General features: G+C 41.6%; 2 protein-coding genes across 2 annotated transcripts in view; one reads left to right on the forward strand and one right to left on the reverse strand.

The window, feature by feature from the left end:
- The window catches only part of SLC49A4 (solute carrier family 49 member 4), a 72,580-nt gene extending 66,376 nt beyond the window's left edge, over nucleotides 1-6,204 (reverse strand). The window contains 2 exon segments of the mRNA XM_039555461.1: nucleotides 5,609-5,854; nucleotides 5,857-6,204. Of these exon segments, the coding sequence (XP_039411395.1) occupies nucleotides 5,609-5,854; nucleotides 5,857-5,941 (331 nt within the window). The 5' untranslated portion in view covers nucleotides 5,942-6,204.
- HSPBAP1 (HSPB1 associated protein 1) overlaps nucleotides 6,204-21,971 on the forward strand; it is a 38,394-nt gene continuing 22,626 nt past the window's right edge. Inside the window, exons 1-2 of the mRNA XM_039555460.1 lie at nucleotides 6,204-6,438; nucleotides 18,315-18,500. Coding sequence (XP_039411394.1) covers nucleotides 6,402-6,438; nucleotides 18,315-18,500 — 223 coding nt within the window. The 5' untranslated portion in view covers nucleotides 6,204-6,401. The remainder of the gene's footprint in view (nucleotides 6,439-18,314; nucleotides 18,501-21,971) is intronic.

Consider the following 21,971-nt stretch of genomic DNA (forward strand, 5'->3'; position numbering starts at 1 on the left):
TTTATATTTACATTGTCCAAAAGCCTGAATGACAGAGAAGGACTCTGAAATGCCAAGCACGACGGAAACACTTAAGAAAATCTTTCCCACCTGCTGGATTCACTTGGCCATTCATGTTTTCACCGACTTCTGGAACAACAACCTGCTTCCTCTCTGTACCCACTTTCACATCTCTCAAAATAAACCCAAAGGCATTTAACCAACACTTCCTAGACTAAAATCTCAGGGGAAAACAAGTTCACTTGGAGTCACCTCCCTTCTGTCCCAGTGACCCTAGATGTGAGGCAGAGGTATCCAAAGATCCCCTGAAAGCAAAACCAGCACTTACATACTTTCAGCACCAAGTGACAATCCAGGAACTCCAAACATGAAAGCTGCCATGCACAATTCTGTTTATCCATCATGTGTAGTTTATTTTATATGGAGAATAGTTATTAAGACATTTTTATATTAGTACGGTCCGATTTAGTGCTTGTACTCAATATTCATGACAGTTTTGTCAGACTGCATTAAAGGATTTAATCTCAAAATTCCCAGGTGGAACAGAAAGAACTATCAAACGTCTCAGAGAAAGAAACCAAGATGCATGATTTAGGAGACAGCAATAAAATAAAAAGGTTGATATTCAGGAAATGAATAACTACTCATAAAAATAAAAACTTTCATGATGTCAACAGACAAGCCAATCTTGATTAAAACCAGAATCTGATTATTGAAGTTTTCTCTCTCCTTCATAATGTAATCACTAGAATAACATTGCTGTGTAAATTTAATTTCAGCAAAATAAAGTTACTAAGATTGTCCATGCAACCCACGTAAGCACAAAGAATTTTATAAAAAAGGACCAAGAAATAGATTACATTCCACTTTTACAAGTAATGTCTCATCTTCAAACTCAATATAAACTGTGTTCACTGTATTCCAAAAATTAATGAAAAATATCACTATTCTATTCGTTTAATGTAAACTATCATAAAATATTTCATTCTTCATTGCCTCTTCTTGCTTATATGGGAACATAATGAAGATTGACATATATTGCTTCTAGGTCTCACCTTATAACTAGGAACTTAATAAAACCCCCTTGGTGAACCAGATCCAGGGAAGTATGTAAGCTTTTGATTTCAAGTTAGATATATAAACATCCTAACAGTCCTGTGTGCTTGTATTTACAGTTCTCAGGAAATGAAACACTCAAGGCACAAAATGTACACAAACACTCAAGCATCATGTGACAAATTGTAGCTAATTTTAATCATGTAAACAACAAGGGTCCATTCAATAGCACACTGAAGTAATTTCCCATTTAATTTCAGTCTTATTAAATCTCTAAAGATAATTAGAATTTAAACAAGGACTTTCTAATCCTATTGCTAAAGAAAATGCACCAAATAAGACACATGTAGCTCCATGGCACCCTCCATCTTTTCACCTTTCTTCACTAAGAAACCAACCAAGACAACACCTATAATCCTACACATAGAAAAAAAGTTTTCAAACCCACCCAAGATGGCACATATTCAAATATGACATAAGCAAATATAATTCCTGACTTTCAACATGCACCCATCCCAGAACAGGACTAAGAAACATGAGAGATGCCACCGCTGTCCTTATACGGCACCCAGCCAAGGAGGATGGAAACCCCCGAGGGTGCTCAAGGGCTGGCACAAGTCTCCATTCAGCCACAAAGTTGGGAGGCAGGAACAAGTGTTGCGGTGGTTGAGGACACCACAGGAGTGACCAAGGAGCCACAAAGCCCCAAGACAGTCGATGTTCGTTGGTGGGCCAGCACTGATGTCTAAAGACACCTTCGTGGTCACAGCCAGTTCCCACAGTCCCTTGCTCTATTATGTAGATTATCCACTTTTGGTTGGCCTGTTGGCCTACCACCCCTTTTACTCCCTATCCCTTGTTCAGCACCCCATTGGTTCTTGGTTCCCTGGTCCCTCCCCTCGCCTTCCCCATTGGTTACTGTTACATCACCCCGTGTTCTCTCCACCCCTTGGCCCTCAGTTGATTGGTCTCAATGCTCTGCCCGCCCCTGTTCTGCCCCCCTATAAAACCCTGGACCCCTTGGTGCTCTGGGTCCTTTGTCCCTGGATCCTTTTTTGGAGTAAACCCCTTGGAACTCCACACAAAGGATCCCTCCCACCTCTGTCTCCAGCTGTGCTAGAAGAGCTATCCTGCCTTTGTGTGAGTGTGTGTGGCTGTGTGCTGTCACCTGCGCTGTGAGTCTGGGTGCGTTCTTGTGTGTGTGTGTGGCACCCTCAGCAGATCCTGCCCTGGGACGCTTTCGGGAAGGACGTGGCATCCATTCCACCAACCGCATCTCACCGCGTCAAACAGGAAGAGCTCATTCCCCAGAGAACTTTCAGCTGTGATATGCGAGCCTCACTATCCATCTGAAAATTATTTTTGGGAAGGACAAGAGCTCAGCAAAAATGCAAAGTAGCTTTCAATTTAAACAGCTTAGAGAGATAGGGGCTAAATCCAGCCTTCCTCCAGTGCCTCAAAGACCCTTTAGCATTGAACACTCTCCAAAAAATGTCATTTCCAAGTCTGTTCAGATCTTCAAGTCAGATTTTTTTTTTTTGTGAAGCCTTGTGAAGACCATCACAACTTGCCTGATGAAAAATCATCCTCAATTTCATAAAAAACATGATATCCCTATAGATCCATAGGAACATGGGCTTAAGTCAACCAAGACTTTTTGTCATGCTGCTTCTGGCACCAAGACCCCTTCTGGATCATCTCCTCTGGGGAGGCAGCTGCCAGAAGTATTCCTCAGGGAGCCAGAAGTGACACCATCTACACATCTTCCCCAGTCCACATATTCTTCCCATTCCCCAACTGCCGTGCCTGGGTCAGCTGCAACCAGACCTTCAGAAAGAATCCAGGAGATCCCTTCAGCAGGTCAGAAGGAAAAAGGTCACAAGAAACCGTCTGAGGTTAGAAGACCAAAAAAATTAATTCCTCCCTTCTAGAACCCTTCCGTACAAAACTGAAGAACAGAGCTTATTTAGCACACTTTTCACTAAAAATAAACACTGCTGTCCTCTCTTCTCAGAGGACCCCACACTTCTCTGAGAAGCTATAATAGAACTTGATCACAGAGTCCAAGAAATGCTTCTTGTAACTATTAATATGCATATTCATGAATATTTAATCTTTCAACTTCCAATTAGTTAAGAAGCTAAAAAAAGAAGAAAAAAGTGACCAAATTCTTACAAGCAGTATTGAAACAATGAGCAGGTGCACAAAATGTACAGCAGAAGCTTGGTATGGATACAGATTTATGCTGTGAACTATGTGCTGCAATGAACAATTAAAGCCAAAAAGACCGATACTTCTTGAACTTCTTCTGAAGCATCGTAACACAAAATCAGACTTAAGTGACAGCAGGCAGCTACTTATCAGTTAGATTTACCTCTGACTGTGAAGTATAGGACTACCTAACAGCAAAATCTCCTCTCAGATTCTGACATGCCTCATCTACAGTGTCATACTTCTGATACATGCCAGGTTTTATATGTTGACGCTTCACAAATACATTTTTTCCTGACAGCTCCTTTACTAGCCAACTCAAATGACAGATGATTGAAGTCAAAGAGTAAATGGTGTAGCTTTTCCGGAGTAAATCTGGTGTAACAGCAAGCAAGCAAAATACGGCCCTTGCAACATCAGATTCAACCAACTTTACAGCTTCAAAGCAGTAGAGTCAAGACCCTCCTGGAACACGTGTACTCCAAAGGGCAGGTAAATCCCCACAACATGCCTCCAGTGGAAATGTGCCCCATGGCTGACTCAGGCTCAGCAGCTCTCCTCTTTGCTCCTTGAGCACCCAAGTTGCAAGACTTCACCATTGCTTCCAAAGTGAACAGCACCACAATCTCTGTGGGAATCACCCAGACTCAGAAAACAGCATGAAACAAATATCAGAAAACAATCAGGGCCCTCACAAAACCTGCTGATCTGGAAAGAACTTGATCCAGTGCCCGTATGTACTCCTTATGCACACAGCCGATGAGTTGAGATGTTCTGTTCAGGTTACCTACCAACGTTCTCTCAACAAGGAAAGCAACAAACCAAGAGCAAAGGGGTTGTTTGTATCTGCACCTCCAATGAACATGGAAATAAAAAACAAACAAACAAACAAAACAGCCAAAAAATCCCTCCAAAGCAATCAGTTAAGGAAATGAGAAAAATACTTCTATACCTACTCTCATCAAAACAACCTATATGTGAAACTAAGAAATCCCACAACTACACTACTAATCACATTAAAAAAGAACAAAATACTAACATTTCTTTCCCCATGAGTTATTTCAAAACTTTTCCAGTAATATTTTGCATTGCTCAGGATCAACTTCATAGAAAAAGGCAAAAATAAAAATATAGACTCAGCTCTCTAAGCACAGGTTCACATTTACCTTTATTTCCTTCATACCATGAGCAGAGTCAGTCTTCACTGTACAAACCAAAATAACTTACTTTAAGATAATTGACAACACTATTATATATCAGTCTAGACAGAAATTGCCAACTTAAGTCTAAATTGCTTGAGAGAAGACTGGATGTACAGCCACCATGGACTCATTTGAAGAATGTATTTTCAGCCCAGTAAATTTTATTCCCCCAGTGCCTCTTCAGTTTTAGGAAAAGTAATTCCAATTTCGAGACAGGCCTTCTCACATACAACTTTTCTCCCTTCCTGCTTTCACTTTCCCTTCCTCTTCCCTTTCCCTTCCCACAAATGAGCTATTAATTCCTAAATAAATGGAGTAAGTAGCACTTAAGATCAGGAGCCACAAGGGTCCATTGGCGCCTGTCTCCTGCTTAGAGGTCTGTTTAAACAGGAATTAAAAGAAATCTCTTCAGTGGATTTAGACCCAAAAGCTGAAACCTGCAAACACAGGTACTTGACCTCAATGGAATGGTCCCCTGGGTGACCACAGAGGAACCAGGCAGACCTTGGAGAAGTCATCTAGAGACAAACACCATTTTCGGAAGTTTACTACCGAGGTGCAACGGTCTGAATACAAATTAGGAAACTCTCCCTTGTGCTCCTCTTCGAAACACTGAAGTGCAACTTCTCTCTCTGTTACCTTTTCATCTACCTCGCACAATGAAAACCACAGACTTCATGTCCAGCCTGCTTTTAAAAATGAAGCACTTCTTTCAAGATGCAATGGCCACCCTGAGCAATGCCATTACTTGATCCAAACATCAACACGTGTTTGTTTCACAGCTGATAACCAGAAATCACGACCATCTCCAGGTCAAAGAGCCGGACGGCAATGCCGGACTGGAGCACGCTCCTCCACACCCACACCTCATCTGCGACGTCAGATGCCCTAATTCCGTTTAGCTTAAGTATCTTCCTTGTGAATGTACTTTGATGTGGCTTCGTTTGGGCAGTGTACTGAAAACTGCAGTCATGATGCCTTTAAGTATTAGTCAACCCTTTTCAAGGCGGAGGCCACTGGCCCCCAGGACCGCGGCGTCGGGGGACACGGCCACGGCGGCCCCGCCTGGCCCGGGGGAAACCACAGGAGCGGGTCGGGGAGTCCCGAACCCCCGGCCCCGCCGCCCCCGACCCGCTCACCCTTCTTGTCCATGAGCCACATGAAGAAGAAGCAGGGTGCGAAGCCGATGGGCCCCCAGAAGACGAGCAGGGCGATGTCCCAGCCGCTGAAGCCGAAGGCCAGGCGGGCCGAGTTCTGGATGGGGCCCCAGGTGTTCCACACCAGGCCCTGCGCGAAGCCCAGCAGCGAGAACAGCAGCAGCACCAGCCACCGCCTCCCGTACACGCGGCCCGACAGCGGCGGCAGCCGCCCCGCCGGGCCCCCGCCGGCCCCCGCGGCTGCGGCCGCGGCTGCTGCGGCGGCGGCGGCAGGAGGGGCCGCCGCTCCTCCGCGCTGCTCCAGCCTAAGCCCATCTGCGGGGGCGCTGCCGGGGGCCCGCAGGGGAGGAGAGAACGGGGCCGGGGGAAGGGACACCCACACTTCAGCCCCCGAGCGCGGCAGCGCTGCCCCGGCCCGGCACTGCCGCATGCGCGGTCGGGAAGGGCCGGCGAGGGGAGGAGGGAAGCGGCGCCGCGGAGGAGAGCCGGGCCCGCCGCCCGTCGGGAGGGAGCCGCGCCAGCGGGCAGCGGAAGCGTGCAGGGCGGAGAAGCCGCCGGGCCGTCACCCCGCGCGGAGAGGAAGCCGGGGCGGGAGCGAGGCGGCCCGCAGGAGCAGCCGCCCGGGTGTCACCGGCACGGCCGGGGAGCTCCAGCCGTCACGCTGCCACCCGGCTCCGCCCCGCCGCCGCTCCGGGGCCGCGCTGCCCCTTCCGCTGCCGAAGGCGGTGCCGAACGGGGCCCGCCCGAGGCGCCCCGCAGGCAGAGCCGCCGGAGCATGGCCGGGGCGGAGAGCCGCCGTCCCCCCGCGCCGGGTAGGTGCCTCTCGCCCCCGCCCGCCTCGGGCCCCAGCGCGGCGCGGCTCCAGGCCCGGGCCGAGGGCGGACACGGGGAGGGCGAAGCGGCGGCTGAAGCGGGGCCGTGAGCGGGCCCGCCGAGCCTCTCCATCGGCTCCTCCTCCGACACGGCCCTCTCGGCCGCGGGCCCCTCACCGCAGCGTGGGTACCTTCGCGCAGGGAGGTGCTGCAGCAGGGCATCGCCCGGGTGTCGATCCTTTTAAAGAGAGAAGGAAATCATGTTGCTTTGGTGGATACAAATCAACCGCGGTCCGAATTGGGAGGAAGAAAATAGTAGGGTTCAGATACAACAAGCACTGAAATCCACTTTAAAATAACTCGGGTGAATATACCATCATGTGGGGAACACTATGCTCATTAGTATTATTGTTTAAATAGATTGAAGTATATATTCATTCGGTTAGGTTATGTGAGAATTTATTTGTATATCAACCATCTGCACTTGTCATAAAATTAATGGCTCGTATGCTGCACAGTACTTCATCTTCCCTAAAAAATTGGGTATTTCAGCGTGGCTTGATTAGGCATTCTGTTACAAAGTCTGCAAGTTGGCTTGATAAGTGTCCGTGTAATTAAATGGGGAGAGCTGAACAGTGGGATCCCCACAGACTGGTTTTAGGTGCAGTGTCAATGTCATAACTGTTGATGTGCTGGGCAGTGCACAGCTGAGTTTCACACGTGGCCCTCATCCCACTGTTTTGCAGCCAAAACCACAGACTCCCATGAAATTCTTCTCAGAACATAATAGACATCGGGCTTTGTTTAGTCCACACAGCTCCATTTCCTAGACTGAAAGGGCAAAAAGGAAGTATATGCTAGCTGAAATCAGCAGAACTATGATCAAAAGAAAATTATATTTTGTTTACAAAAGTTCAGGAAATACCCTAGGAAAAATAAAATTCACGCATAATTAAATAATTGGGGGACATAGGATAGCAAACTCAAATTTGAGCCTGCTGTGTACAGCTGTAGTGACAAAAGTACAGTAAAAATATCGGGTGAGATTCAGACTTGCTCATGACTGATGGATATTCCCGTAGTGCTTTGGAGCTCCAAATAAGATTAATTCCTCATTTTACTAAGTCTTTTTCATACATTACTACCTCAGCATAGTTTAGCCCATGCCAAAATGTTCTTTCAATTTTAAAAGGGTATGTTACTACTATAATTTAAGTGATTTGGTGGCATTCATCCAAAGACAAAGTGCTGTTATTTTCAGAAGTAAACAAAGTGAAAAAGTACTTCTCTCTTCGAACATTTTTCAATTAACGGTAGTAATTGTGGTGGTTTCAGGGTTCTAGTGGCAGGAAACCCATCCAGAAATAAGGCAAGTGGGGCTTTGTGATGTCCTTTTAACTTCAGAACTTGCCTCATGCCTCGTTATCTGCACAGTTAAATGAGAACTTGAATATAAGTAGGTTAATTCTGATAACTTATCTAAGCCACCTCATCTAATGATGGGTTTCAAGATATTTTGATTCTTTCCTGGGTCAACAAGAAAGAGAAATTTCTGAGAAACAGCAACAAACTAAAGGGGTTGTCAAAATGGGCTCAAAAATATCTAAGTGTATTTATTATTGACTTAATGATTATTTAAATAATTTATTTTAATTGCTTGATTTGAAATCACTCCATCTTTTCATAGCTTCACAACCCATATGCGCATCTTTCAGTCATGGCCTGACCTTTTCTATTCCAGCTATTTAATTAACACAATGTAATATTCTGTGTGAATTATTCTTGTTTGCAGGATATGGTATCGGTTAAATTTGTTAATGTAAAGGAGCAGTGTATTGTTGATAAACTGTTGGAAACCAAATTAGCTTTATCTTGCAGCTAGCTGATTGCATTATTTCACTCATGGGTATAATACTCCTCTAAATATGCTAATTTCACTCTTTTCTCCGTGTGGTGACATTTTTACTGTTCTCATTACTGACATTTGTAATATTTGAGGTGGGGAAATTTTTCTTGGTTTAACCTCATTATAATGTAGCTAAAGAGATTTGAATGTTATCAGATGAAATGCACATATATTCGGGCAAGCAGAAAGGTTATTTTCTCTCCTGGCCCATAACTTTCATGTCTATAGCAGGTCTTGCATGGACTGAATGACAGCTAGATCCAAAACTGTGATACAGATGTCCATCCAGGTACTAATTGCCTATGCACAGTAGTGTGTCCTTTGTAGGTGCCTTCATTTCCAACCTACAAGCTCTGAGGGTAGTTGTGTGACCATATTCATGCCTGTCTGCCTGTGTCTGACCTAAAACATTCTGGAATTCATCTTAGGAGGAGTTGGTCGCCTGGAGCTCTGATAGACTAGTGGTGACGGACAAAAATTACGTGGCTGAGGCTGTTTTTGCTTCCAAATGCTCTTGCCGTCCCCAGGGTGGGCCTGGCAGATCTGCTTGCAAGTTGGCACCTGCAGTGTGCTGATTTGAAATTGGCTTATTAATATAAACTGAGGCTCCGATGGGTTTGTTACAACCTTGAGGCATCTGGAGAGTCTAGTTCAGCTAAAACACATCTATCATGTAATGGCTGAGCTCAGCAGTCCAGGAGAGCATCCCCCCATGGGGCAACCCCCAGTTCCTAGCACATTAGAAAGTGCCATTTGCTCTCTCCTGTCTCCACAGTTTTGACAGATTTGCTCTCCATGTGACGTTCTTCAGAGAGATTCAATGAACTTCAGAGTCCCCTTTGTTCTTGCACCTTTCTCCCAACAGTTCCTAATGTCATGTATACAATCTTGTCCTTTCTTGTGTCAACTCGTACCTTGCCATGTGACAAGCAGCAAGTGATTGTATACCCTATAAAGGTTAGAAGGATTTTGGCACAAAATGGGCAGAACCCGAAATTAATTTGAAGATTGAAAAGTGGTATTTAGCCAATTCTGAATATTCCTTTCAGCATCTAAAAAAAGGTCTCTTTACCAGGGATTTCCCTCAATTTCTAGACTTCAGCCGGAGTTGTGACAGTGCAGTTTCAGAGCTGCCATAAACAACACTGGTGTAGCAGGGAGCTGTAATGGGTGTGTTCTTTACACCCCATCTTGAAAAACACCTCTGAAGGTGAGCCTGTGAGGTGTGAGCAAATCCCGTTCTTCCTTCCTCAAGTTTTGACATCCCTTTTCTTCTAATTGCTCAGGAACAGGTTGTTTGAAATCTGCTCTGGCTTGGGCTTGGCTTGGGCACCTTCCAATCTGTGTATTCAGTAACTTTCAGCATCTTTTTTTGCCTTTTTTATTGAGAAGTAGGTAAACTCCAGCTCTAATGTCATACAATGATTTCCTTGTCCTTCAAGTTTTGCAGTGCTTCCTTTTCCTTTTTTCTAGTATCAACAAGAAGCAAAAATACAGACCAGACAGATCTTCAGCTTATGAAAGCTGAACAGTTTTATTCTTAAATTCAAACGTCAGCGTTTTCCAGTGGGGAATTCGTTTATACCTTTTGATTGCAGGCTGTGTATATTCCCACTGCAAAGTGACCATTGTAGTGTAAATGATTCCAGGTTTGTGGTGAGCCAGAGCCCATTGCAAGGTTCTCTAGGGAGAGGTGGGGTAGCTCCTTTTTCTTGTGGAGTCTGCATTTGTGGCTGGCTAATGAAAGACATGTCATTAGATTCCCTGTACACACTGTAGATTCCTTACTCCAGCTCGAAAAAGGAATATGCAAAAGTCACATCCGACTTGGGCTTTGAGCACATTTAAACCATTTTGTGCTCCATTTCTGCTTGTTCTGCCATTCATCACCTGCTTAATGATGAACGTGTAAGTGATGATTGTATCTTCTTTGAGGGGGAGGTGGAGGCTACATAATGTCTTTCATCAAGGTAATTTTGTTGGCTACTTCCCTACCTCACTTAGCCTTCAGGCTCCGTGTCTTAGGCGTTTTAGGGAGGTTATGTTGGAACTCCAGCAGACTACTGTCCCTATGTTCTCTCATTTTATTCAGGGCCACCGTGTGCAAGTAACCACAAACTACATCAATGGAGTATTTTACACACCAAAGTTATGTCAAGGAAATTCAGTTTCAAAGACTGATGGTTTCCTCTCTTCCTGAAAACCTGAGAATTATGCTGATGAACTGAGTCACGGGGATGGTGGAGGACATTAGGCTTGAATTGGGAAACACAGGGTGAAAATCTCCACCATCTCCTTGGGCTAGGACTGCCTCAGTGCAGCTCTCATTGTCTCTGATGCCAGCAAAAAGAGATAGTCATGGTACTCTGGTACGGGTCTGTCTGTTGTGTCTCTGGTGCATGTGTTTCTCATTTCTTATCAGCCTGTGCATTGTTCTCCTGTTGTCTTACATCGAAGCAGCAAGGGGTAACTTAATTACCGCTCTGCTATAATTAACAATGTAGACATTAGGGAGTTTGTTTCTGTTGGTCTAGTCACGTTTAGCTGTCATACAATAGGTATGCTGTGAGCTCTGCAAATGGGTCCTCTGAAGATCTGACTGTCTGGGTGGGTGTTTGGGATCAAATCCATGTTGAGGACATAAAGCTCACAAAATGTTGTTTGTCTCTTTGAAATGTGACTGTATCATGTAATTCCATATAGAAAGAAAAGGCTGAATCAATTATTTCTATGTCTGTGCTTTTCTGAACAGGGACATACACAAATAAAGTTTAAACTATTCTACACTTTGTGGTCACAGATACAATGAAATTCTTGGGAGTAGATATAGTAGCATGAAATTTTGGATTCTCTAAGAGTATTCTTAAAAAGAGCAATGGTAAGGTAGTTTGGATGTCTTGGTATAAAAGTGCAACTTTAACCTTTTGCAGTTTTATTATTTTACTTATGTTCAGGGGTTATCTTAAATTTCTATGTACCATGTGTTTTGAAGACCTGACATAGAAGACATCATTCCTTCTAATACTGCTATTAAATCAGACAGTAGTGAGTAGAGTGATGCTAATGTTTAAAAAGAATATGAAAATATTGAAACTCCTCTATTGAAAGGAGTTTTCCGTATATACTGATAGGTTGAAAAATACTGAGTTTTGGTAGATTTTGCATATTGCAAGAAACTTCCAAAATTCAAAGCAGTAGCACTGTCATAGTTTGTTGTATAATTAAAGGTCACCTTCAGTCTCCAGAAATGCAGGTGCAGCTGATTAGAATAGAAGTTCATGGAGATCTGAGTAGAGACTTGGGCCTGCAGTGCTTGATCTTTTCTGATTTTTAGTCATGGTGTTTACAGATAAAGAAACTTTGCAGGCAGTTGTTATTTGAAAAAGAAAATAGAAAGGAAATCTCTGGAGGGAAAATGGTAAAGATACGTTGACACCACTAGCAGCAGCTTATTGTATTACAAAGTTTTGAAATATGATCTTCTATGTAAAAGGCTGAGCTTTTTCAGCTAAAGAGGAAGAGTTCTTTTATGTTTAATAGTTATATTAAAAAACAGAACTAACGTGAACAAAACGTTAAAGTTGAAAATTAGATTAGAAAACCTTGGTTGTTCACATTTTTGTGAGCTGTTTTGGTCGTATATTCTGGACATTATGTCAAAGCAATATTTTTACAGTCTTTATATGAACCCCAGGATTCAAAACATAACCTGTTAACAGTTTTCACAGACAAAATTCATGTTGCAGCATGAGAACCTTTATAAACAGAAATAGCAATTTGAAGCAAAGATTAAACGCACTTCTGCTTGTTTTACCCACGCTGAAAGAAATGGAATGATGTAAACAATGGAATAATAGCCATGCTTTATCTTTGGTACTCCTATAAAAGTGGCAATCCCTGAATCTAATACCTTTATTGTGCATTTCAGAAACTGTTCTTGAGGTTCACGTGGTGGGTCTCTTTCAATTCAATAATTTATGTAATTCAAAAACTTCTTTTACTCTTTTAAAGTATAATTTCGTTCTGACAATTAATTATACCTCTAATTGACTCAGTCATTAATCATAATTTGTATCCTGTGCAGTATAATCGTGAACAAAGTAATGTATACGACCATCATAACCCTTTCATGGATGAAATGCAAAAGGCTCCATTGTATTAATTACTATTTATTACAATGGCTTGTAGGAAAAAAACCACATATTTTGAGAATACTTTTGACTATTTACTACAATAGCTTATGGGAAAACCATGTAAATTAGAAGACTTAGATTCTTTTGGTGTTGCCATTTTTAAGTTCTTGTCAGTCAAGTTTACAGGACTGAACAACAATAAAGTCACAATTGATTACAGTTTCTGACAATGAATTTTATACAGTGTATTCATCTATTTAACAGTAGTGCTTTCATACTACTGACAAGGAATAGAAAAAGAAATACAAATAAGCTTATAATATGAACAAGTTCTTTTTTTTTTTTTTTAGAAATAAACACATCAACTCCCTGACTTGCCAGTTCCCTACCTTCAATTATAATGTTATATTAGTTTTAAGTTTTGTATTAAATTTTCTGTTTATTAGGAAATGTCAGAAATGTGTATCAGTTCCAGTGGGGTTCTGGGAAGACATGGTTTGGCTACTTAATCCCCTCAGTAGCAGGGGTGTGTAATTTACACTCCACAGACTGACAGAAAGGTGGAATTTTGGGAGCCTAGCTTAAGGAAGAATAATCTTATCTTTTTATACCCTGGTGGAAGGTTTTGATCAAAGACCATAGTATTTTCCTTCAAGCAGTTCTTCTACTGGAGGAGACCAGAGGAGCTGAGGTCATTCGACATTCAGTTCATTAGCTGAAAACTGGCACAACTGCATTCTAAACCTGCGGTGCAGGATGGAGGAGAGACATCAGGTAGAAACTGGCCCGGGGTTCAGAAAGAGCTTTCGAGGAAGAGCCTTAGGGGATTTAGGGGAAGAATTTCCTAAACATGCTTGAGATGATGCGCTGTCATTTGGAGCAGGGGCGGGAAGTCCCTCCCAGTGCTGTGTTCTGGGCTCAACCCTTACTCCCTCCAAAGGAGTCTGCCAGCAATTCCCTTTGCTCTATCGGAAGGACAAGATGAGATTTCAGCATAGCCCACACTCCTATCTTACTTCATGTCTGAAGTCACTTCGACTTCCTGTAGGAAAAACTGTAAGATGCTCAGCTCTGCCACAGGAGCACTGGAAAGTGAATCCAAATTCCTCTTTTGGCCTGTTTCTTTTCTTACTTTAGCTGCCGTCCTTCCACAGTAGCAGACATGGAGAGTCAGGAAGGGTGTGTTGGCTGCAGGCTACCAGAGTGAGCTTCAGGTGCCAGTCTTACCAGTGCAGACTGGTCTGTCCTGAGAGTCTCCATGCAACTACCACCTCTCCTTCAGTAACCAAAACATCTGCTAATCTAGGGTAGCTGCCTGCTGGCTATGTGCATTTACAGTTATTAACATTCCCAGAGTCAGAACTAATAGCAGCAGCAATAGCTGGTGAGGAAGTAAAGAGTTGGTGCAGCCTATTCTGAAAACTACACATGTATATTTAGAGGCATTCTGTTTGCCCAGAGTAGGTTGATTATAGTGCATAGCGTTGCAATCACATGCAGATTATTTAAAGTTGTTTTTTAATTTACAGAGTTAATGTACTGTGAAACCATTAAGTTTGACCTCCAAACCAAGTCACTTATATTTGGTTCGGGGAGTTTGCCCATCCTCCCCCATACCTTCTCTTTTCCCACTCCTGGCTGTTGGAATAGTTATGATTCTGGAGGTTAGGTGACTTTTTTTACTCACCTGGCTGGTCTGTATTAATGTATTCAAAATGGGTTTTTTTTCTTTTATTTTTTATATATTTTTAAAATAAAAGAAGTAAGGAAAAGGGAGGATTACAGATTTGCAAGAAAAATAATTTGATGATGCATGTACCAAATGCATTACCAGGATTTCCTTGTACTCCCTCTTTTAGAAAATAATTTTAATACCTCTCAATTAAATCTCATATTTAAGCAGCAGGGTGTTTTGGCAGAAGCCAACTGCTATGCACTAATGAACTCTTATAATTTGCTAAATTATTTAAAATGAATGACAGTACATTTAGCTTTTTAATGACAGTACATTTAACTTCTGAACAACTTTGATCAAGTCCACTTTTAGTTAGACTGCCTGCTGTGTTAAACTCTTAATTCCTAAGCCCCACTCAGTTATTCAGAAAAACTGATAATCAGAAACATTAAATTAGTTTCTGTTTCAGAAGCACAAAGTCTGCTGGAGAGTACTTGGCTGATTCATCACTTCTCTTTTACCTGGCCTCAGTGCTAAGTCTGGATGAGTCTTCATGTTTGACAGTACCTTGTGTAAAGACAACTGAAGAGCTTTCTTTTGTTAATTGGGAGATCTCTATTTTGCAAGGTGTTGCCTTTCTAAAGAACACCTATGTTTTTTGCCAATTATATAAGCTGCCACAGTTACAAAACTTGAGCTAAAACTTGGTTCATTTTTTCAGTTCATGGCTGGATTCTGTACATGCCTTGGGTAAAGTCAAAACATGAGACAAATTATTCCTGCTTCCTTTTGTACTGTGAAGTCACACCATTTGTTGAGCCTGATAGAAAGAACTAAGCTAAAGTATTCCTTTTCTCTTGTGGATCAGAGTACAACTGAGAAAATGAAGACTCCCACAGAGCTTTTCTTTTCAAAGGGAATATGCATTTCTATTCTCTCCTGCTATCCAATCTCCCCTAGGAATTTGATATTTAATGCCAAGATGTGCAGTGGATATTTTACTCCTTTGCTACACATTTTATTTATTCGCCTTTTACTTGTGCACATCCAAACTGTATGTTCTTATATATGCTACACAACCTCAGGTTTTGCCTTCAAATCAATTACCATCAATCTCAAGCTATAAAATACCAAGAAGCAAGAACCCAGCTTATAAAGTCTTTGTGAAGCTATGATAACAATAACTGAGGAAAAGATTGTTTTAAATTATAATCCTGCTAATCTCTCTTCAGGTCTTCTATCTTCAGATATCTCTTTAAATTACTTTTTCCCACTCCTACAGCATATAGTTCCATCAAAAATCTCTGTTGGTCTTGAGTAGAGTTCTCCAAATTACCATAATATCTATTTGCTGTAGTATATTATATTTACCTTTTATCATGTGTCTTTTCTCTAGCAGGCACTTAGATATGCATGACAAGTATTATTTGAGAGAATTATGTTTAGCTGACTCCATTCTCACCAAGGAATGCATAGAGGTGAATCAAGACACAGATTCTTCACTCAGATTTAGCAAGAATCTGCATTTGTCTTTGCAAAAACCCCTAATGTATATTTATTTAAGTCTTTAAATTTTCTAAACATTTCAATTATAGGGAAATATGTTTACAACTGAACATGGTGACATGACAATCATTCAGTAGATGAGAGGCTATTTAGCCTCATTGTGGTTTTTTGTTGGCCTACTCTCCCAGTAGCTTGAGCTCTGAGCTTCCCACTGTGTGTGTATGCATTGTGGTTAAAACCACACCTTGCAAAAGCATGATGTGCATGTGGAAATCACATTAGAAAGCCCCACAGAATCAACAGTTGGCTTCAAAGAGCCTTCCTGTCTCTTCCAGTGAACCTTCTGCTTTCATAGCACATCCCAACTGTTGACTGAAGTTACAGGATAAACCTGAAGCTTTTGCAATAAATAGCTTTTACAAAATCCTCCAAAAAAGTGTCACCAGTTTCTTGCATTTATTAGGGTTTACATTCTTTAAAATACTTAAATGTACTGCTCTTAAAGTAAAAGAACCCTGAGTAGTTGAAAAGACAGCCATGCAGTGATAAACATGGCCTAAGCAGAAGTAATTTCATTTTTATGAGCTGGAAAATTTGAAAGGTAGATAAGGCCTGCCAGCTCCCACATGGTGAAAGCCACCTCTGTATGGTATTATAATTGCACTGGTGAAAGACAGAAGTTTTATAAACCCCCTGGGAGTGTTCAGCTCTGGACCAAGTTTTGCCTTAGCTCTTGAACAGAATCTCTGTGAAAAAACGTGCTGAGCTTTAACCTCTTACCATGCCTCCAGCCAGCTCCTGATGGCTGCACCAGCACATGCCCTTGTGTCTGCAGATGGTCTTTCTTCCTTCTCTGGGCTCGCTGCCTCTAGGTATACTAACCTATTTCTTGGAAAGCCCCAGAGCCTCATCCCGGGGGTAGGGAAGACCATATGGTAAGACATACGGTCCCCGTGAGGCCTCCTTATGTCCTGGTTGTGTAAGTTGCTGGAGTGTGAGACTGAAGGCCAAGTGTCAGAGAGATCTCTGTGTCACAGCAACACCATCCTGTCAAGTGTTGCTCTGCATATGAGAGGAAATGTGGAAAACAAACCAAAATCCAAACTCCCTCCTGTCATCTGCCTTAGGAAAGAGAAGCCATTTAAAAATTTTGTATTCCATGAAGATAAAATACCAGAGGTCTTTAGTTTTAAAGCTTCACAATGGAGTTTTGGTGAGTGAAAAGTAAGGGATTCGGTTTCCCTGGAAGTCTATGGAAGAAGAGACCCGTTGACTCTAGGAAACCCCAGCCCCAATACCTCCCACTGAGTTTGTGTGCAGATAGCAGCTTAATTTAGAAAACTAAAAAGCACAGCTTTTAAACCTTATGTGGGAGTATAAACCCTGTCAAAAGAAGGGGGACTCACATAAGTTACCAACAAGATACAGCACACAATGTGCACAGGACTCCTCTTATTCCTGCCATTCCCACTTCAGCATCCATAGATTTATTTTGGTTTTTTGTTGCATTTGAATTAATCCTGAAGAAATTTTCTCAGTGACATTGTTCCCAGTGGGTCATCTTCTGTGTTTCCCCTAGCTGGCACCACAGGGTTGCCCCATGTGCAACTGGCTGGTTTTCTGCTATCTCCCACACATGGGGAGGAGTGACAGGCAAAATTAGCACCAGCAGAGAAGGAAATTTTCTTGGCCTGTATTTAATTAACTCATTGTGCGTGCCAGACCATCATTTGACCCCTAAATACAGTGATTGAATTGGTTTGTTTGTTTTAAATAAACCGCTGGAAGTCACGGGGAGCCATGTGTATCAATTCAGTATGTTAAATCTTAGCCATTATACAGATACAAATTCTGGATGAGCTAACTTCAATAGAGGTTAAAATAATGAATGGATTTTTTTATGTTCTGAAGCTGTAGTCCACCTCTTCAGCTCTCTGGACATGTTATTCCTTTTTAAAAAACCCAGATTTTCCTTCTGAATATGTCCCTAAAGAAAAGTTGTTCTGAAAATGCTGAGTTAATTCAAGATTGCCAACATTTCAGCTTCACAGTTTCAGTGGGGCATATAAATCTCTAAACAGCAAAGGAATAAATGGAAATCTTGGGTTAGTTTAGTTCTTGGACCGGTACAATTTCCTTTTTCTAAAATTCTGTTGATGAAGCTTTAAAACACTTCAAAAATACCTGCTGGTTGGTTATGCTGCCGTTCCTTGGTTTAAAGCAAACACATGGGGAGCTGGTTTGCTGTCTGTGACAATGCACTACAATTTTGGAAAGAATCCCATGCAGAAAGACTGTTACTCATGAAATTTATGTTCTCTAAACTCTGGACGTTATTTGCAAGTTTATTTTATTGTTAGCCTATTTCTAAGCAGTTTGGCTACAGTGCTTTATTGCCAAAGATACAAGTGAAAATTCTATTTTTATTTTTTGTTTTACATTGTATGTGCTCATACACCACTTTACACTTTAATTTAGTTCTTCCAGTGCTTGCAGAACAACTTTGATTTGAAAAAAATCTACAAATGTAATAAAACAATCAGTCATAAACAAAGGAGGTCTTAGTTCTTAATGTTTTCTGTCCCATGAAAGATGGTAGGTAACACTTCATGTATGATAAATCATCTCTCTCCATCTGTTTTTTTTCTTTACATAGATGAAGATGTCAAACCATTTACTCCTGAGAAAACCAAGGAAATTGTGATGTCTCTACAGCAACCTGCAGTCTTCTGTAACATGGTTGGTGACTGGCCAGCCCTGCACTGGAATGTGAAACACCTTTCTGCTGTGTTGGAGGGAAGGACAGTCCAGTTTAGGCTGGGCCTGAAGACGGTGAATTTAGGTGAGAATGAGGTGGACAGGCATTAATGTCACAAGTCTCTTTTTTTAGGTCCTGCAATTATCTGCCTGTTCATTATAACTGTTCTTTCTCTAATGTATTGCTTTTCTTTGCAGGCTTTTTTTAGGACATGGGATTTGGCCAGCAGTAGAAGTCTCTCTTGTCTTTCTCATGTGTTTATTCTTAGGAGGAAGTCTGGTGGGTAACACCAGCATCTAAGAATCAAGCCTCTCAGTTTTCCTTCCTTGCTTTGTTGTGTGTGTGTGGTCCTGGTCTTACACATGATTAGATTGTTCATGTGAGTTGAGCTTCCATATCCATTAGCCTGACTGTTAAGGAATTAGCTAAATAATTAGCCTGATTTGTTTGGGTTTTTTTCTGTAATGGTGGTAATTCTCACCTTCCTCCAGAGGTTTTTAAGACTTAGGTGGTTTTCAGTACTTAAAGGTCCTGTGATGAAAGTCATGATGGAAGTATAAAGCATGAAGAAAATCATTTGACACCAGTGCAATAATTTCACTGCTAAACCTCACGTGCCATGGGAGAAAGACAATTTTCCAACTTGATTTTAAATACTACAACTTCATCTCTGTCTGTAGCCACACACTAGTGTGTCCATGGACAGACTGAGTTTCATACCATGGAGGGAAGGTACAAGAAACACGTTCCAAGGTGGCAATCTGCTATTCACTTGAAAGGTTATGCACTGCTTTATTCCTGCCCTTTACATCCTTTGCTGTCCCAAAGACATACCAAAATACATTTTGCCATGCACTTTCTCCCTTTTGCCTGAAAAGTATCTTGACTACATTCAGGATTTTTTTTAACCCTTAGGCCAGAAAAATCCACTTTAAAAATATTTGATACGTCATGGTCTTTTAGACCCCACCCAGCTATTCTTTCTGTAGTCTTCTAACCTTTTTCAGTTGGACTTTCTCTTTCTTGGAATGTAGAGTCTGCACAAAGACTCCAGATGAGGATCTGCCAGTTCCAGTGAAAGTGGTAGGATTACATCATGCTATCTTAACACTGTGAAATTTGCTTTCTTCACAGCATCACAACCATGTTATTTCATGTTCAATTTTTGCAAGAGAAGTGATGAAACAGAAGTGTTAGAGGGAAAATGCTTGGCATGTTAGGATTTCAAAGCATTTTACCAGCATGGATTAGGGAATAGATATTATTTACTCACTTTCTACAGATGGGAAAACTGAGGTGTAGAATTAAAACCTTGGTACATATCTTTATAGCAATATCTCTGTAGTTCAGAGAGGTACCACCCAGTTCTTGCACTATGTGTGAAATGCATCCCAGTGCTAATAGAGAAGGTGTAGCATATATATATGTATATGTATGTATGTGTGTGTATATATATATATGAATGACGCTTTCCTTGATACCTTGTTCATATATCTCAGTTGTAACATGCAAGGCCTACCAGGTAAAAGAATAGTTGTGGTCCTGCTCTCCATTAGTTAGTAGGCACTTTTTGAGAGCCAGATGGATGTGCCAACTGGCAGAGTTTTTGATGGGACTGAGGGAGTATTTTGTAGCTGAGTCACAGATTGATGCTACCAAGTAGATACGAGTCATCACTTAACAATAACTTGTCATCACTAGAGATACAGAGTGGATTTAAATTGGAATTTGTATCTTGAAGCATCCATCTGCATTTTGCTTTTTCCTAAAGGCATTTATCCCTATCCAGCAATCAGTTTGTCTCCAGGAACCTCCATTATATGTAATGTGGGCTAGAAATGTCTTCAAGGAGCTGGGTACAGCCTTCGGGTTATATTGTAACTGAATGAGACCTGTGATGCTATAAAAAATTTGCAGTGTAAGAATATATTAGTGAAGCCATTATCCAAGCCATCTCAGAGTCTGAAATAATGTAATACATTCCATGGGCCACTGTCATTTGGAAGGTGGTTGCATGCTTAAAACTATTACTACTCTTGCATGCTTAAAACTACTCTTAATGAGGGCCTCTCTTTCTTATTGTTCCTGCTAACTTTCATAGGTGAAACAGAGCCAGTCATGTGGTTAGAGAGAGAACAGAACTTGTATTTTAGAATACAACTAAAATTGCATTGATCTCTCTCTGAATATTCCTTCCATGTTCACAATAGGTTTATTGCCTTAAGACTAGGTGGGAGCACTCCTGCTACAGAGTTGGAAATGTAGAAGAAAAAATCCACTCTCCTGCTTAAAGGCATATTTTGGTGACACTCTAAAATGGCAGCTTCAGAGTTTCTGAGGTTTTTTGAGCTATGAGGTTCATCTGGAAGACTCAAAATTAATTGAGACCTCTTACTACAGCAACTCCTCATCTTTCTCTAGTGCCACATCTGCAGCCTGGATGGGTTTCCCAAGCTAAAATTCCTTAATGAACAAAAGTGAGAATTGCAAATGGGGCAATATGGTGGGAGTTGCATGGATTTTGTATTTGCTTTTCTTACTAGTTTGTAACTTCCTGAGGCATGTGGATGGCGCATTTGAAACATGGAAAAATGTGAGAGCTAGCAGTATTACTCGGTATATTATTTGTATCTAAATGTGTGTTTGATAGTATTATGTCTGATTACACAAGTTAAACAGTTTATGTCCATAAGAAGGGGAAAAAAATACGATCAGAGGGCTAAGCATTGACAAAGATACCTTCAAAGAGAGTACCAGAGTTCATTACAAGAGCAATGAAGGTGCTATTAATCAGGAAATCCCTACCCATCTGGTTCCAGCCACACTAAAAGATTTATTTTTCTGATGTGGTATAAAGGATAGGCCAAAGCTACAGAAGTCTTGTTCCTGACAGAGAAAATGCAGCATTACAGCCCTTCTATCTGATAGCTACCTGGAGCACACCAGCACAAAGAAAGCTTCCACAAAACTGACTTCTATATGCAGCCATTTCTTGTTTAGACCATTTTCAGTAGTTGCATAGTGAAATGAATCAACAATGAGGTTACTGTGAAGAAGCTGGAGGGAACAAGGAGTTGTCATGCTGATCAGTTTCTGAGTCACAAGATCTCTGGAGGATGTTTCTCTTACTGATGCTGGATAGAGCTGATGCTGTCAGATAACGCAGTTGGATAGGAAAGGGCTGTAACTTGACCATCTTGCCAAGAGGTTTTACCACTAAGGATAGCAACAGAATTGAGGTCTCTGAGGTTTGATATAGAGAGACTGCAAAGGTGGCTGTAGAATCAGTACCTGGATAGGAGGCTGAAAATACAGTACAAATACTGTACACTGATTAAATGTTGCATAAAGCTGAGATCTGAAGTGGTTATTGGGGTTGGATGTGCATGGCCAGGTTTTTTTGTTTGTGAGTATGCCTGTGCTTTGTTATAGTATGAAATGGCTGTTCCTTGCTTGGATTATTTGTTTAATTCCCCAGCAGCTATGAATAGGGGTTTGGTTTTCCTTAAGGAAATGGAGGAGACATTTCACTTGCATTCCTAATGGAGGTTTAGG

The sequence above is a fragment of the Corvus cornix genome, chromosome 7 (genome assembly GCF_000738735.6).
Source record: "Corvus cornix cornix isolate S_Up_H32 chromosome 7, ASM73873v5, whole genome shotgun sequence".
Classification (NCBI taxonomy): Eukaryota; Metazoa; Chordata; class Aves; order Passeriformes; family Corvidae; genus Corvus; species Corvus cornix.